Here is a 19,082-nt window from a genome sequence, read left to right as displayed (position 1 = left end):
GATTCAGCCTTGTTTCCTTTGTTAATGAAAACTGTGTGACTAACCGTGGTACTGCAGTGAAAGACTACTCCTTTATTCTTAAACTCATGATGCCAGGCCTCAAATAATTCAAGACTGGAGTAGAAGAAGAAAGCTACAAAATGTGAGACCAATTTTAGGGTAACAATTACATTTTTTAAATATTTTCCTTTGTTTAATACTACTTCAAGCAGTACTTTCAGAAGCCTCTAACCAATTTATATGAATACTGTCTTCAAATGCTGATCAACAACTAGAGCAACATGTTACCACCACCACCACCACCTTTCTTTTTTGTCAATAGATATCAAGGATCATTACAAAGGAGGGAAGTATAATTTCTCCCATTTTCCAGACAGGGAAACTTTGGTACAAAGAGATGAAATGACTGGTCCAAAGTCACCCAGCAGGCCAGTGGCAGAACCAGAAACAAAACCTAGTTCTCCTGAGTCCCAGTCCAATGACCTATCCACTAGACAGCTGCCAGTGTGCATGTTCAAAATGTAACTCGGTGAAAATATATATAGCAACTGTGAAAAATTGGGACCGGGGGATGGGTGGGGGATAGTTGTCTATATAAGACAAAGCCCCTAATATCAGGATGATCTCGATAATATTGGGACGTCTGGTCACCCTAAATATAAAATACCTATGAAGGAATTTCAACATAGGTGATATATATATACTGAATTAGCCAGGTAACATTATTTCCCCATCAGACAGAAATGTGATGCAGTTTGAAGAAAATGTCATTAACAATACAGTGAGGTGGGGAAAGCAGCTATGTTGAATTCTCACAATGCATGTCCAATGCTTTTACAGTGTTGACAATTACACATCTGGAAAGAGTGAAAAGTAAAGGTTAAAGGGGACATATGAGTACTTCACATTTCTAAAAAAGTTATGAAATACTGGAATAATGAACGAATATTTGCTAAAACAAACCCATCTTCAGTAAAATCATGCCAGCATACTTTTATTGTGAGAAGTCTTTCGTGGTTTTCCCCATAACACCTCTTGAAGCATTTGTGGGCTGTGGCGAGCTTTTTCTCTGCATCATCAAGGCATTCCAGCTGTCCCAAGCGGAAGTAGCACCATACTATATCCAACTGCAACACTGCATAATTATCAACTGTATTCAGAAGTTCATTGCCACAATCACTGCAAAACAGCAATAAAATATTAACTAAGTTGCTTCTTCATTCCCTACTGTGTTGAAGAACTGGGACAGGACAATGTGAAAAGGAAAACGTCTGTGAGTGTGTACACACATATCATGTGCATTCCAAACATTTTTACAGTCTGACCATCACACTGATATAAATGTAACATACAAAATTACTTTTTAATTTATCAGAATAATATGCTCTGCTCTCATGTCATGACAGTTCCTGGTATATCAGATTATGGTATATTACATTTGACTTAAATCTACACTATCTTTACTTTATCTTGTTTCTACATATGATACTGCAGTTTTAAAAGTATAGTGGAGTTATAACACCCTAACCTTTTGGGAGGGTATAGAAACCAATTATCCTCATTGGAGGCATGTAAAGATCCAAATTGTGCTCCTTGGAAATTCCCTCAGAATGTGTTGGCATATCAGAAGCATATCGGGAGACCACCACTTTTTTGGACACTAAAGGAGGCTGCATTAGACTAGAGTAAAGCAATTTTATCAACCATTGCCCACTAGTGGCATGCTTGTGGAAGAATACCATGTAAAATAGTGGTTGTCGTTACTATAAAACAATGGTTTTCAACATGGCCTCTGCAGACTATCTGAGATTTCCAAACGGGCCGCAACTTCATTTGATACTTTTTAGGGGTCCGCAAATGACAGAAGGTTGAAAACCACTGACGTAAAACATACGCTGTGTGGTATGACTTATGCTGTTCCCATAACTGGTTGGTACTCTTAAAAAGCCACATGACAAATTCAGAAAGGTTCTTACCAGAAGTGTTTATCAGCGTCCAGCAAGAATGGCAGTGCTACAGCATATTCTTTTTTCTTCATGAATGCTCTGCCTTTTTCATGATAACCCATAGCTAATAGAAGGGACTATGAAAATGGATTAAGAAGATATTAAACCCTTATTACATTCACAATTAAAAAGAAATATGTTACATTATTTGTTGTCCATGGAAAAACATTCCATCAAGCCATTTTATCTCCCATCATTTAATGCTTCTTCCCACCCATCTACCCATGTGTTGTCCAATTTATTGAAAACAATGATTGCTATTGATACATGACATATTTCACCTGCTTTATTGTGCATTCATTTTTACACTGCAACCCTAAATATGTTTTCAAGAATTTACTCATAAACAGGATAAGTCTCTTACTGAGCATAACAGTACAGAACAGCATCGGGCCAGTGTTCACAAATAACCAACTAACTCTATTATTTATAGGTGATAAATAACCCATGAGTCACTTGCCAAAAATCTAATCTTAATTTTTCAACTCTACTAAACTAAATGACAGTGAATGTTGCTGAAAACTTTTTGGTTCTTGCACTATGACAATGAACGGCATCATAAATAACAACATTACTTTATCTAAACATTCTACAAGATTTCTTCCTGTACCTTTAACGTCTTGTATTCAGCACTGAATAAAATCCTTAAGGTGATTTTCCATTTCTTGCAATGTTGCATCAGAACATGCAGTACATATGTTATTTGAGGTTACCTTTGTAAAGTACACTGGAATATCAGCTGGGGCAGAGTAACATTAAGCACCATGTGAAGAAATCAGGTCACAGTTAACAGATTGCACTGGTGCTGCATGCTAGCTACTTCTTTGCTTCTGGGTGCGATTCTAGGTGTTTGCTATGATTTTTAAATCTCTGAATGATCCAGTTATCTAAGAGATTGCCTCTTCCTCTATTGTTCTGCCCACAGTGGTCAAGATCTAATGAGTTGCTCTTGCTGTCGGTTCCTGGAGTTTCACTGTCCAGGACCAGTAGCAAGGCATTCTCAGTTGAAGGCTCCCAGATATGAAATTCTCTCATTCTAATGGTCTACCAGAACCTAGGCTTGGTGACTTTCCAGGCACAAAATGAGAAGACATATTTGTTTAATTAGATTTAAGTTAACTATTAGCACATTTCCTGTAGCTTGTGATTTAAACTGACCGAGATCTAATGAAGAAATTATTTTATATTGTTCTAACTAAGACACCCAGAAGCTACAATAGGTGCTGTGTAAAATACATAAATTAATGTATAGCTGCAGGCATGAAGACAAAATGCAAATACATTTTACAAGAGACTCTACAAGAAATCACAGACATTAGACAACTGGCTGTCCTGAGACCATCAAAGTATTCTCAAATGTAGTGGAGCACAGCTCTGCTTCACCTTTATCAGAAGGCCACTTCTATTAAGCAATCAGTTTTTGCTGGCACCTACAGAGGTAGTTTAAGAAACAGTTTTGACCATTTCAATATACTACTTAAAAGTACCACATGTGAAGATTATTTAAAAGGTCACTAAATAATATCTTCCTTGAATGTTATACTTACTTTTTTGGCTTGCTGAGGAATCTTGATAGATCTTCCAGTTTGGTTAGCTATATCCAGATATGGAGTGGTATCTGGATCTAAATAATCCTCTGCAACAAAAAAAAAAGAGTGTCCATTGATTCATTATCCATGCCTTCAACAGTAACAACAAAGTATGATTGTGGTCTTAAAACTATATCAATATGTATGTTGTTAAGAAAAACTGTAAATAAAATGAAGTAAAATAATGTATGTGGCTTCCAGAGAGAGTTCTCTATTATGGCACCAATTGTGCAATGAGAAATCTGATCCACGAATAGCCTTCGTAGAATTGTTTGCAGGATCTGGGCTTCTCTTTAGTTCAAGCCTGAGTTTTTGAATGAAATTCTAAATTGTGTGTGCTGTAAAGAACTTATTCAGGAGAGGAAAACATCTGCATTTCCAATGATGCATAATGCATTTCACTTAATAGACTGATTACAGTGAAATACAAAATAACTAGCTTTATTCTCTATGGTTTATTCAACTAAAACTAAATATATTTGTTTCCCTCAGTTTCCCTTTGGTGCTTGCAACCCAATGATGTTTCTTATTTGCTTTGGTTTGACTTAACATGAAAAGATGTTTTGCCAATTTACCAATGCCATCCAGGGAAAGCTCTGTGATCTCCGGATATGCAAAGCTTCTGTCCTGTAACTTTCTTCAACCCAGGCAACTGGGTTCTCAACTCCCTCCTATTCTCTCATGTTCATTGACTTGCCCAATCCAGCAATAAGCTATGTGGGCTGATTCTTGAGTCCTGCCAATGGACCCAGTGAAGTCTTCCCATAGATCCTTGATACTCTAGTGCTGCACTGTATACTCCTGGGGGAATTCTGCACCAAAAAATTAATTCTGTGCATAATATTTTAAAATTCTGTGAATTTTATTTGTCAAAACAACACTACATAATCATGTCAATTTCAATTATTTTGGTAATTTATTTGAAAATACCTGTCAGCAAGTATGTCTGTAACAATACAGACACACACAAAAATTCCCCAGGGAGTACAGAGTTAAAGAAACCCCTGTGACAACCTAGTTCCTATTTCTCTGTCCCCATCCCTCCACCCCAGCCCAGCTGGGGGCCAGACACCCACAACCGCTCCCCCCATTGCCCACCTGCAGGCTCCCACAGCCAATACACCTGAACCCCCTCCTTCCCAGAGCCCAACAGCAGCCCCCACATCCCAGATACTCACACTCTGTCCCCTGCCAGAGCCCAGCCGCTGGGCCTCCCAAGCCCAGATACCTGTCCCCCTTCCCTCCCACAACCCAGCTGCGGGGCCCCCCTTGCCCAGACACCTGTCTCCCTCCCCCCGCAGAGACCAGGGATCTAGAGGGAGAAACAGCCTGATCCTTGGTCCCAGGCTTGCAGTTTACTGCATGCCAGGGGTTCTCAACCTTTTTCTTTCTGAGACTCCCCCAACATGCTATAAAAACTCCACAGCCCACCTGTGCCACAACAACTGTTTTCTGCATATAAAAGCCAGGGCCGCTGTTAGAGGGTAGCAAGGAGTGCAACTGCCTGGTGCAGCATGCCACTGGGGATACCACAAAGCTAAGTTGCTCAGGCTTCAGCTTTAGCCTCTGGTGGTGGAGCTTGGTGGTTCCAGCTGCAATCCCATGTGGCGGGGATTTGGCTTTCTGTCCTGGATCCTAGAAAGTCTGATGCCAGCCACGCTTGGCGAACCTCCTGAAACCTGCTTGCAGCCCTCCATGGAGCCTCACACCTTGATTGAGAACCACTGCTGTATGCCACCCTCTTCTTCCCTCAGGGCATGCTGGGAACTGCAGCTGACAGGAATCCTTGAGTTTCCTCTCCCTCCCCCCAGCAGTGTCTTCTATGTGCAAACTGGGCTCTGCCGAGTCCAGTGGCCCCTAGCAGCACGGCAGCCCATTGGGGGGAAGGAGGGGGGAAATTCGGGCACAGAATTCCCCCAGGAGTAATTGTACAATGACTGTGTGTTATCGTTCTACAATACTTGCTCAGTATTTCTGGAACTAAGCTTATGGGGGTCTATGCAGGTGCAGAGATCTACCTGCAAAGAGCTTACTGAAGAACGGAAATCTAAGTTGCCTAACAGGCCCAATACAGAGGGGCATATCCATCTACTTACATTTTTTGTTACAACCTAATATTACTGTAAGCAACCCATTGTAAGAGAAGATTAGAGGAAACTCGTTTGTATACTTTTACATTTGACAGGACTTTAGTGAATAGTCCAGTTAAGTTTTCTATTTGTGGGTCTTTCAAGCAGAAACTAGGGAAATAAAAACATTTTTAAAACTTCAAACTAACAAAGGGCATCCTGGGCAGGTGTAGTGCCTGAAACTACTCTTAACTCACATTTTGAAAACGACTACTTTCAAACTGACTATTTCTTTAACTTGCTCCACAGTTGCCAGCAGTCTCCATCAAAACTCATGAGAGGAGAATGGCCTCACTGTGGACCAGAATGACAAGTGAACTACCTTGCGTAGTGAAATCATGGCCACCTATGGTCATAACAGAGGTAACTAACAGAGAAGGGTATAACAACTTACAATTTATCATTCTGGCCTAGCTATTTCTGCAATAAATATAAAAAACACGTTTCCAGAGTTGTCAGTATCTTAACTCTCAAGTCCCCCATTTAACAACAGATTCATACAGTACTTTCCTCAAAACTCAAAATGTTCTATAGAATCACTTCATCTTGAATGGTCCTCTTGAAATATGTGTTAACAACTTAGGCTAAACAATCTGTTCCAGCTTATATTCAGCTATGACTCACTGAGTACATTTCCAGACTGAAGAAAATTTTGGTGTAAGCACAGAAGCTCGTCTCTCTCACCAACAGAAGTTAATCCAATAAAAGATATTACCTCAACCACCTTGTCTCTCTTATGGAAACACGAGCATTATACAAACAAGGTCTTTTAAGACAGGAAATGAAGAAGAATACTATAACCAACTGGAGAAACCAATTTTCAAGTGGGCAGAAAGTAATAGCACAAACTGGAATCTGGCTTTAATACCCTTAGATTCATAAGATCAACTAAAAGTAGCATGGTGCCTCCTAGGATCATGACAATGGCTTTGTACAGCATCAATTTAGAAATGAATGAATCACCTAGTCCACTTCCTGCAACACTTGGGTTTTGCTTGGAGGTTTCCCATCCAAGTACTGACAAGGCCTGATCTTGTGTAGATGCGATTAGATCACAACCCAAAGTTATACTAATCTTTCCACTTTGCCTTGTTTTCTTTAAAATAGAAGTGTTGTTTTTTTTAATTCATACTGCTGTCTTCTACTGCATGTAAGGATAAAAACCCCATACCTCTCGTTGCCAGGATTTCTAAACCCTTTTTAGTTCTTTTCATCCTTTCCTTTCTTTCCTTTTCCTTCATGGTCTCTTCTTCATGTTGCATTTCTTCTTCCTGAACTTTTTTTTTGGTATCCTCCTCACTCTGTTTTAGCTCAAGCACCATGACCTTTACATTGTGCGTTACACCTTGCTCTTCAAGTGTTTTTCCTGAAAAACAGAGCATGATTAATAGGCAAATTACAGTTACAAAGACAGTACATTTCATGTTGTACTGCCAGATAACATTATAAAACAGCTATTCCTGCTAGGAAGATTTCAACAGGAGCAAGCACCTAAGGGCTAGTCTACACCGGCAAAGCTACAGCGCTGTCACGGCAGCGCTTTAATGTGCCTTGTGTGGTCGCCTCCACAAGAGGTGTAGCTCCCAGCACTGTGCTCAGGAGGGTGTTTTTTCACACCCCTGAGGGTATGGCTACACTTACATTTGTACAGCGCTGGGAGTAACAGCTGTCTTTGTACAGCTGTGTAGGGAAAGCGCAGCAGTGTGGCCATACTGACAGCTACCAGCGCTGCAGTGTGGCCACTTTTGCAGCAACTGCAGCACTGTTGGGAGGGGTGCATTGTGGGCCGCTATCCCAGCACTGAAGTGGCTGCAACGTGCTTTTCAAAACAGGGGGGTGGGGTGGAGTGTGACAGGGAGCGTGGGGGAGACAGAGAGAGTGGATTTTTGGAGCTGACACTGTTCTCAGGTCCCTGCCTTACAAGTTCTAAGGACTGGAAGATACACAGCACCTACCTTCAATAATTTTAAAAGTTTTGACCCTTCCCCCACCCCTCTCTTATTCACTAAATGCAATGGGGTTGCAGCGCTGGCTGTGCTTTGCAAGTGTGGACACAGAGTGAGTTGCAGCGCTGTAACCCCATCACCAGCGCTGCAACTCTCCAGTGTAGCCAAGCCCTGAGTGAGAAAGTTACAGCACTGTTAATCGCCAGTGTAGACAAGCCCTAAGACAATGCATTTTCCTAAACTCCCTCTACCCTCCATTACTGTAGAACTATTTGCCAATGTACTAGCACTTCAAAATGGTTTTCTTCCCCTCACAAGCATACAAGGGTAACTCATCCCTCTAAATACAGCTCCTCCATATTAACACTTGCATGATCGGGTACTTTTTCCTAAGCCAACATTTAGTGGTTGGCTTATGTCCTCTAATGTGATGGGTGATACCCCTTATACATTTATTCTAGCTAGCCTAAGTGTGGATATGTTTATTATTCACAGAAATGTCTTATATTTCATGCTGCACTGTTCAAATATTAAACTGAAAGGCTCAAGTACTGACTAATGCAATGTGCAACTAAGTACCCTCAATTACCAAAATCTTCAGTGAGAATTAAAGGCATTCAGAATCTTTCAGGATCAGGTCTGTATCCCTCAAAGCTTCCATATTTTAAAACGCCCTAGTCCTTTTACTCAAAACATGCAGGGCTAATTCCTTTTCTCAATGAAGTTAATAATTTCAACCAGGGCAAAAATTGGTACCAAAGTGATGAGACAGTTCTGTGTTTGTCTATCTGTCTCTGTATCTAAGAAACTCAAACGGCTCCCATTAACGTAGCATCTGAACATCTTGTCACACTACACTCCCATATTCTTCATAGAGATATTGTTTTATATATATATATGATATGATATGAATATGGCATAACTTTGATATTTTATACCACATAGATAATGTGAGGTATCATTGAAAAGGTTATGATTTACTGAATACGAATATCCTATTTTATGCATGTATTATTTTTGTATCTGAAGCTAGAAATATTGTCTGTGCATCTATTACAAATGTGTTTACCCCTGAGGAATGCCCACTGAACAGAATGCAATCAGTCTGGATGACCCATTGGGAAGGGCCATTAGGGAAAACAATAGGTCTTTGAAGATGATAATCACCCACTGAAAAGTCTTCCTGGGGATGCTACAAACAGCCTCTGAGTTATGGCTGCAGGGTCATGTGACCAGGTCACCTGGTACTGGACCCCATAATACTACTGTTTTTCCACTAACCAGGAGTGGGAATCTGCAATCTGCCTAGAACAATATTTAGAGTGAGAACTTGCTCTTTACAACCAGTTTCTACAGTATATTAAGCTTAGATTGTGTGTTGGTGTTATTTGCTAGGTAATCTGTTTGCTATACCTTACAATTACTTAAAAATCTATCTTTTGTAGTTAATAAACTTGTTTTTGTTTTGTCTAAAACCCAGTGTGTGGAATTCATAACTAGGGGGCAAAAAAGCTGTTGCATCTCTCTCTCTCCACCTTGAGGGAAGGGGCAAATTTCATGCGCTTATGCTGTACAGTTCTCTGTGCAGCGCAAGCTGGTATAATGTTGGGTTTTCACTCCAGAGGGGGGACTTGAGTATTGGGCAGTTCTTTAGCTGAGCCTTCCCATGCAGAGCTGATCTCAGCATCAGTGTGGAAAGCTGCAACTGGGTGTATCCCTACCTGTATGTGTGCTGGTTAAGTGCAGTCTGAAGCCTATAGGGGACGAGGGGGGGCTTGGCTGTCTTGCCTCATCAGTACTGTGTAAAGGGAGCCCAGGCTGGTGGGTCATGCATACTCAGTGGCACCCCAGTTCCAAGTGGCATCCCAGGGGAAAACCCGTCAGACATCTGACAATCTTTTTTAAAATAACAAAGGGGTAGCAGTGTTAGTGTGTAGCTGTAAAAAGCGACAGAGTCCTGTGGCACCTTATAGACTAACAGACGTACTGGAGCATAAGCTTTCGTAGGTGAATACCCACTTCGTCAGACATGAAGACAGAAATGTATTTACCCTCACAACACCCCTGTGAGGTAGTAAAGTGCTTTTATCCCTGTTTCACAGATGGGGAACTGAGGCACAGAGATACTAAGGCCCAGGGTCACACAGGAAGTCTGTGATAGAAGGGGGCAGGAAACTGAACCCAGGTTCCTCATGGCCCAAGCTAGCGCCCTAACCATTGGTCCATCCTTTCTCTCCATTTACATCATGATTTCTTCCAAGGTAGCTAAATGTGTCTTAGACACTGAATTTAGGACATCAATGAATGAATTAATAAAGAACAGAAGAAACTTAATTTGTAAAGACAAAGTTTCTGTTCATACAAATGTCTCGCAAATCAAGAAAGATGGTAAAGATAAAGAAAAGTTTAGAACATGTCACTTTACAGCATGAGGTTTCGGTAAATTATGTGATTTAAATCTGAGAATGTGGTACACTGAGCTTTTAAAACACATAAAGTTGTCCTCTTCCATAATTCTCTCCTTTGATTTTGACCATCACAATAACTCAGACTTCCTTTAGAGTAGAATCTAACAAATACGACTGCTGTCACTGTCTAGCTCAGGGTTCTCATACTTCATTGTGCTGCAACCCCCTTCTGACAACAAAAATTACTACATGACCATAGGAGGGGGGGGGACCAAAGCCTGAGCCTGCCCAAGCCTCGCTGCCATGGGTGGGGGTGAGTCAAAGTCTGAGGCCCACTGACCTGGCGTGGGGGAGGCCAAAGTCGAAGCCCTGTAACCTGGCCCTGCCACCTAGGGCTGAGGCCAAAGCCTGAGTCTCGCTCAGTCCCGGGCAGTGGGGCTCAGGTTTCGCCCCTGGGCCCCAACCAGTCTACGCCAGCCCTGGTTACCCCATTAAAACAGGGTCGCGACCCACTTTGAGATCCCAACCCACAGTTTGAGAACCGATCTAGCTCTTATTTCCCTGCTATTAATATTGTTTCTGTGACTGACAAAATTACAAGAAAGATGATTTCTAAGAAAGACATAATTACAAAATAAATATAACAAATATTCAATTGGCGATACATACCAAGGTCAAGCTGCTTCTTATTTATAATTATTTTGATACATTTTTCTTGAAATCCATACATCTGTGCAATCCTGTGAAATAAAGTAGTTAATTCCAAAGTATTCGTACCTTCTTGTCTCACTTTGATATGAAATATTTTGGCAACATATTGCAATAAAAATTAAAATGTTATATATTTGTAACTGGTTTCAAACTTTTATATAAGTCTGCTTGAAAATAAAATAACATTACCAGTAATTGGACACAAATTCACCATATCAGGAGAGGATAGAATATTGATATGGTTTCTGATTTTAATCAACAAACAGCAATAAAACACCCCCAATAAAAAGAAAAAAAAAGTATTTATCCAATAAACTATGGAAAAACACTAGAAATCAGTCCTTGTATCTAAGGGCTTGTCTACATGAAACAGTAATGCAAACTACAGGGCACAATATGTTGCTCATTATTTGGTCCACACAGATCCTGCTGGTGTGCACTAAAGGTTCCATAGTGTGCTTTAAACAGTACCGTGTTAAACTGCAACAGGGAACATTGCAAAGAGTATTTACTACTCATTACATAATATATACTGTAATGTATACAATATACATTACTCATTACAGTATATATGAGAGATTCCCCCAAAAAACTGATTTTGGGGCTTCTACTTGAAACTCAAAAAATTGCTAAAAATAAACCCTAAAAAATGAAATCAATAAACCCAGAAAAACAGAAGCCTAAGGTATTGAGGAGAGGAGAGCAGAGCATCCAGGAAATTGGCCAGGACAGACCAAGTAGTTGGAAGGCATCCATAAATGGCATATGTTGTAAAGGAAAACACTTTGTACTCTCAGAAGCTCTAGCTGGTTACTGATTTAGAGTGGCAATTCTCTTACTGTGTCCGTGGGCCATTAATGGCCTGTTAAACACATGATGGTGGTTCATGGAGAACTAGCTTAAAAGTCATGCAGTGCTAACTCTACACCTTGTTTCTACATGTTAAATCATATGACTTTTCCATGTAAGCAATTGCCAGAATAACTACAGAGATGTCTTGTAGTCATAAACAAGATGTGTCCATAAGACATAGTCTATCAAGATGTCAAGTATCAGAGAGGTAATCATGTTAGTCTGGATCTGTAAAAAGCAACAAAGAGTCCTGTGGCACCTTATGGACTAACAAATGTATTGGAGCATAAGCTTTTGTGGGTGAATACCCACTTCGTCAGATGCATGTAATGGAAATTTCCAGAGGCAGGTATAAATATGCAGGCCAGAATCAGTCTAGAGATAATGAGGTTAATTCAATCAGAGAGGATGAGGCCCTCTTCTAGCAGTAGAGGTGTGAACACACCAAGGAAGGAGAAACTGCTTTTGTAGTTGGCTAGCCATTCACAGTCTTTGTTTAATTCTGAGCTGATCGTGTTAAATTTGCAAATGAACTGAAGCTCAGCAGTTTCTCTTTGAAGTCTAGTCCTGCAGTTTTTTTGCTGTAGGATGGCTACCTTTACATCTGCTATCGTGTGTCCAGGGAGGCTGAAGTGTTCTCCTACAGGTTTTTGTATATTGCCATTCCTAATATCTGACTTGTGTCCATTTATCCTTTTATGTAGGGACTGTGAAGTTTGGCCGATGTACATAGCAGAGAGGCATTGCTGGCACATGGTGGCGCATAAAACACTGGTGGACACGCAGGTGAATGAACTGGTGATGGTGTGGCTGATCTGGTTAAGTCCTGTGATGGTGTCGCCGGTGTAGATATGTGGGCAGAGTTGGCATCGAGGTTTGTTGCATGGATTGGTTTGAGCTAGAGCTACTATGGTGCGGTGTGCAGTTGCTGGTGAGAATACGTTTCAGGTTGGCAGGTTGTCTGTGGGCACCGGACTACGGCTGCCTCCCAAGGTCTGTGAAAGCGAGGGATCATTGTCCAGGTTGGGTCATAGATCATTTATGATGCACTGGAGAGGTTTAAGCTGAGGACTGTAGGTGAGGGCCAATGGAGTTCTGTTGGTTTCTTTCTTGGGCTTATCTTGCAGTAGGAGGCTTCTGGGTACACGTCTGGCTCTGTTGATTTGTTTCCTTATTTCCCTGTGCGGGTATCGTAGTTTTGAGAATGCTTGGTGAAGATTTTGTAGGCGTTGGTCTCCGTCTGAGGGGTTGGAGCAAATGCGATTGTACCTCAGCACTTGGCTGTGGACGATGGATCACGTGGTGTGTCTGGGATCTAAGCTGGAGGCATGAAGGTAGGCAGAGCGGTCGGTAGGTTTTCGATATAGGGTGGTGTTAATGTCACCATCACTTATTTGTACCATGGTGTCTAGGAAGTGGACCTCCCGTGTAGATTGGTCCAGGTTGAGGATGATGGTGCTACTGAAATTGTGGTGAAATTTTTCCAGAGTCTCCTTCCCATGGGTCCAGATGATGAAGATGTCATCAATGTAGTGTAGGTAGAGACGGAGTGTGAGTGGATGAGAGCTGAGGAAGCGTTCCAGGTCAGCCATAAAAATGTTGGCATATTATGGGGCCACAGAGCTCAACAACCAGTTGTGCTGTGTCATCATCAGGGATACTGTTTCTGACAGCTTGTATTCCAGCTGTGTGTGGGATATTTGTGTACAGACCCTCCACATCCATGGTGGCTAGGATGGTGCTTTCTGGAAGATCACCAATGCATTGTAGTTTTCTCAGGAAATCTTATTCTTGCCTGAATATTTATACCTGCCTCTGGAAATTTCCATTACATGCATCTGATGAAGTGGGTATTCACCCATGAAAGCTTACGCTCCAATACGTCTGTTAGTCTATAAAGTGCCACAGGACTCTTTGTTACTCTATCAAGATGTGCTCCACCCTATGAAAGTTTGAGATCCCCTGATCTAGAACACACTGTAATAAAGCACTATGTAAAAGCGTGACACAAAACCAAAAGAGGACACTAACCATTTAAAGGGGAAATAAAACAAAGATTATTATACTTACTGGGATCTTAGTTCCTCGCCAGTGATGATCAATTTAGTCTCCAGCAAGCTTTTTCTGCTCTAGTGTAAATATTATTAAAAGTTATGGTAACCAGGTACTTTGGGCATTTTCTTAATTAAACTACTTTTGAGCAGCCACAATTTCTCTCTTTATTTTAAGACAAAAACTATATTAAAATAGCATTAAGGTTTAGAATACACATAGTAATGATTTACAGGGATGCTGTAATTATCCCAAAATAATCATTATAAAGCCAGGAAATTCAAAGTTATGGTTAACTCAAATCCAAACAAGTTATAGAAATGCACAGTTAAGGCACTCAACCTTAACTCTGCTTTTTTTGTCTTGCCACAGAATAGTCAGATTATAAATTAAAGCCTATTAATGTTTCTGATCCCAGATCAGATAGAGACATATTAGATTGTTTTTCCTCATAGTGATGCTATAGAGCTGAGTTAAGGTTGTTTAGGGTGCATACCCTGCACCCATAACGCATTCCCCATTGAGTAGAGCTATTCCAATGCACAGTTTTTTTCAAATCAAGTTTTACCATTAAGGTTTATTTCCCCCAATATTTTTCATAAAAGTTTATCTTTCAGCAGAGGCTGGCACATAAAATCTCCTTCAGAAACACTAAGTATTGCATCTTTCAAAATGAACACCATTGTTGTCAATACGAATAAGAGCACAGACTGCCCTCAGCAGTGATGGAAACTACCTTCTATTGTTATCAGTGGGAGTGAAGTGATCTTGACCTACTCCGCGACGCAGTCAGGAAACAGAAAGTTGCTGAATGGAGGTGGTGGTCATCTTTGCTAAGGGTCTGTCCATCAGGGAAACTTGTATCACTATGTATTCCAGAATAAAAGTGTTTAGGGACTAATAAAAGGAATTATGCCAATATAATGGGAGTGGTATAATTTTATAGCTGCATAATTATACCAGTGAATTTCCCCATGCAGGCAAGCCTCCCTAAGAGCAACCCGGGGCCTCAATCACATTAAAAATAGGAAACTGCAGCCACTTTCAAACAGTTTATTGTTAATTTCTATGGAGATTATTGTCCAGCCTCTGCTGAATGATAAACTTTCAGTCATGAAGACTGATTCTAACTTCTTTAATAAAAATAAACAAAAAAATCTACCCATTATACTAGTTCTATTCAAGAAACAATTTTTTTGTAGATAATACCCGAGTTGAGATCATTTGGAACAACAACAACAAACAAATAAATAAATAAATAAATAAAATAAAGAAAGAAAGAGTCTGACAGAGGGGTGCTAAATGTCTTTTTTAAAAAAGATTTCTTTTTAGTAAGTATCAACAGATTTACTTGAAAAAGTAACTTCATTCAGAAAACTGAGTAAATGTTCTCTCTTTTAAACAGAAGGTGCAACTGTTCTTTGTACATAAAACAAGAGGTTGAATCCCTGCTTTAAAGTGCAGAACTCAGCCTTAAAAATGGAGCTTCAACTGGTGTGTCTATAAAATGAGATTATATATTTTTTTTAAATGTTGAGGAAAATTTAGTCATTTTTGTCAGAAACCGTGAAAACCAGGGACTAATGGTGCTGACTTGAGGCAGGTACATGAGCATGGTGTCCATAGATGAACTCATCTATCCAGCTATATAGTCATACACAGTATTAGAGTTCTGACCTGATATTTCTTGAAGAAAAGTTCTCAAATATGCTGAGTCCTCTATCTGGTGGTTTTGTAACATGGCCAAGTGTACAAGACACACTAGACAAACTATTTTTCCGCTCTGTATCAAGTTCAAGCAATGGACTTAGCCAGTTCAAGCTAATTTGCCTCAGATGGCTAGTTTGGGAAAGTACTTACCTGACCCATAGATTAACCAATGCAAGCATATCTGCAGGTTGCATCATTAAAAGTCAGACATCTACCATTTAAAGTAGATAAGTTTACATTTTACAGTATTACCCAAGTATATAGGTATATCATAGTTAAAGTAAATATTAGGACTGTCAAACAATTTTTAAAAATCTGAGTTAATTGCGAGATTAAAAAACAATAGTTGTGATTAATCACACTGTTAAACAATAAGAGAATACCAATTTAAATTTAGCATGGAAGCATGACCTCCGGAATGGCAGTCGAAGCACAAAGGGACATATGAATGTTTAGCATATCTGGCATGTAAATACCTTACAACGCTAGCTACAACAGTGCATTGAGAACGCCTGTTCTCTCTTTCAGGTAACGATGTAAACATTTGTAAGGTTCACTTTCATGATAAAGAGATTGCACTACAGTACTTGTATGAGGAACTGAAAAATACTATTTCTTTTGTCTATCTTTTTACAGTGCAAATATTTGTATTCTGTATTGTAATTGAAATAAATATATTTGGAAAATGTAGAAAACATCCAAAATATTTATAATACATTTAAATTGGAATTCTATTATTGTTTAAAAGTGTGATTAATCGTGAACTTTTTTTAAATCGAGTTGATTTGTTTTGTGTTAATTGTTTGAGTTAACTGCCATTAATTGACAGCCCTAGTGAATACAGTTGTCACATAAGTATCCTTTACATGACAAAAGATAGTATTGTTTTGGGCTTACTTACTGTGCCTAAATAAGTATTTTGTTTTTAATTAAAACTGTGATTAAACAAAGAACATATAAAAAGAACAATATCCATATACTGACAACTTTAGATGTTCTATAGAAGTAGTAAAATTGAATGAGCACTATACATTAACTTTTAACTTGGCTGGTGAGATCAGAAAATTTTTATAATTTTTCATAGATTATTAGGGTTGGAAGGGACCTCAGGAGGTCAACTAGTCCAACCTCCTGCTCAAAGCAAGACCAATTCCCAGACAGATTTTTACCCCAGCTTCCTAAATGGCCCCCTGAAGGATTAAACTCACAACCCTGGGTTTAGCAGGTCAATGCTCAAACCACTGAGCTATCCCTCTCCACTCAGAATTTGTTTCTGAATGACTCAAAGAGGGAAAAGCTGCAATGTGTTTTTTTTTTTTCCTAGATAGTTTTATGACTGAACTGAATTCTCTCCTCCTCCAACTAATTTAGCTATTTTGCACAAATGAAATGTTTTGCATCAGATACAGAATTAATGAAAGTTGTACGGCCTTTACTATAGATTTTAGTTATGCTTCTTTTCATAACTTTAGCATATACAGACTTACTTTTCTCATCTTAGAAGGTAAAACCACTTCAAGTTTTGCAACCCCTGTTGTCTTATAAGCTTCATTTCCTGTTCCACGCTCAATTGCTTCACATCTTATTTCTTCAAGAATGCACTCCGTTTCATTTTCACTGAGCTTCACCTTGGCTGAATATTTCTGTGCAAGCTCCTAACAGAAAAATAAAAGAACATATATTAGTAAAACATAAAATAGTAAAATGTGTCGTGTATGAAATAAAAGTGAAAAAAATGACTGCAGAAGAATGAGGCAGAATACGTACCTTCAACTCTAGACCAGCTTCTTTATTTTCATTTGTGTATGGAGGTTTCCAAAGCTGAATTTTGTCTTCTCTTAAACAATTTTTAAGTTTTGCTGCAAGGTATCTCTTTTGTGCCATTCTTTAATACAAAACACAACAGGAAAAATGAAAAAACTAACTAATCTTTTTGTATGGTTCTTTCTCTGATGAATCAAAACACCTTGTTTAACTCAGGCCCAGATCCTCAAAGGTATTTAGACATCTACCTCCCACGGTGTTTACTTAAATCACCTAATATCTCTGAGGATCTGGGCCTCAGGGAACACGCAATGTATTATTCAGAGTTCCGTAGGCAGACTGCATTTAATATAGGATTTTAAAAATATACTAAAAGCAAATTTACAAAGATTCTAATTCAATTTTTATTGTGATCTGATAATTGTGTAATAATTGGGAAAACTCTTCTATTTAAACATCAACATTTTTTCATTTTATTACACCAGTTGCACAGGAGCATGGAAATGTGTTGGCCAGTGTTGATTTCAGCAAGATAATGGTTGCCAGCAAAACATCAGTAATGCAGTTTTTAAATATAAATAATCAAACAAGTGAAGTACAATGTGAAACCAATAAATGAACTCTTCAATTTAATTTAAACTTGGAGATGGAAATTTGCTGACAATTCTACAGTATTTTCTTTAGTTTGCTTTTATATACTTCTCTTTATTGTAATTTCACTGTTTATAAGGAAAATTCATAGGTTAAAAATAATATATTAAAAAAAAACAAAGACCCTGCTCCTGCAGCTGGCTCCATGCAGGTTAACCACTGGGTCTGCACAGAGCGAGCTGGAGGATCCGGGCTCAATGTCTTTTAGGGTACCAGTGACATCTTGGATTATAAAAACTAAAAGAATTTTTAAATCACCTTTTAAACCATATATGCTCTATTTTCTCTACATTTTCTTAACTGCCAGCAGTCCTGGTTTTGGCCACAACTGCTCTGTCTTTAGTAACCTACCTAGCTACCATTCTGGGAATGCTGGCAGCTTGTGGCAACAGCGGGAAGCCAAGGAATAGTTTCAACTCCTGCTGTCTGCTGGAGTTTACTCTCTCACTGGTTGGATAAGCAGGAGGCTATTCGCTCAGCTAAACTTCTGGCCCCCATTGAATCAAATCAGAACACTCATCATATCAAAGTGTCAACTCTGCTATGCTGAAGGTCGAGGAGCATTTTCTGTTTGAAGATCAACTCTCAAATCAGCATGCTTACTCAACTTGTCTTGAAAATGTCTGTGCCTCACGGGAGTGCTGGGTAGTGTTAGTGGTCCAAATTTGGGGTCATTTCACCAAGGGGTTCCTGAGTTACAGCCCTTCAAAAAAGCCAGCATTTTACAAAATCAACAGGTTCTTTTAATTTCTTTTTTCCACACACCATGGCTCTACTTGTCCCCCCACTGATCTCATTCACTTGACATTTTATCTCAGCTGGTCCATGGCACCCACTGCCCCTTTGGAAAAGCAATACTGACAAAAGCGACAAAGAGTCCTGTGGCACCTTATAGACTATCAGACATATTACAGCATAAGCTTCTGTGGGTGAATATCCACTTCATCAGATGCATGTAGTGGCATCTGATGAAGTGGATATTCACCCACAAAAGCTTATGCTCCAATACGTCTGTCAGTCTATAACAGAGGTCGGCAACCTTTCAGAAGTGGTGTGCCGAGTCTTCATTTATTCACTCTAATTTAAGGTTTCGTGTGCTGGTAATATATTTTAATGGTTTTTAGAAGGTCTCTCTCTACAAGTCTATATATAATATAACAAACTAGTGTTGTATTGTAAAATAAACAAGGTTTTCAAAATGTTTAAGAAGCTTCATTTAAAATTAAATTAAAATGTTGATCTTACGCCACCAGCCTGCTCAGCC

At 39.5% G+C, this 19,082-nt stretch overlaps 1 protein-coding gene across 1 annotated transcript in view; it reads right to left on the bottom strand.

Annotated features, from left to right (window-relative positions):
- NUB1 (negative regulator of ubiquitin like proteins 1) overlaps positions 1-19,082 on the bottom strand; it is a 37,021-nt gene that overhangs the window by 11,296 nt on the left and 6,643 nt on the right. The window contains exons 3-10 of the mRNA XM_032778480.2: positions 17,171-17,288; positions 16,891-17,058; positions 13,712-13,770; positions 10,748-10,818; positions 6,896-7,090; positions 3,554-3,642; positions 1,977-2,083; positions 993-1,179 (exon numbers count right to left, since the gene is read on the bottom strand). Of these exons, the coding sequence (XP_032634371.1) occupies positions 993-1,179; positions 1,977-2,083; positions 3,554-3,642; positions 6,896-7,090; positions 10,748-10,818; positions 13,712-13,770; positions 16,891-17,058; positions 17,171-17,288 (994 nt within the window). The remainder of the gene's footprint in view (positions 1-992; positions 1,180-1,976; positions 2,084-3,553; positions 3,643-6,895; positions 7,091-10,747; positions 10,819-13,711; positions 13,771-16,890; positions 17,059-17,170; positions 17,289-19,082) is intronic.

The sequence above is a fragment of the Chelonoidis abingdonii genome, chromosome 2, assembly GCF_003597395.2.
Source record: "Chelonoidis abingdonii isolate Lonesome George chromosome 2, CheloAbing_2.0, whole genome shotgun sequence".
In the NCBI taxonomy this organism is placed as follows: Eukaryota; Metazoa; Chordata; order Testudines; family Testudinidae; genus Chelonoidis; species Chelonoidis abingdonii.
The sequence above is the reverse complement of the archived record's forward strand: the minus strand, read 5'-3'. Positions and strand labels throughout refer to the sequence as shown.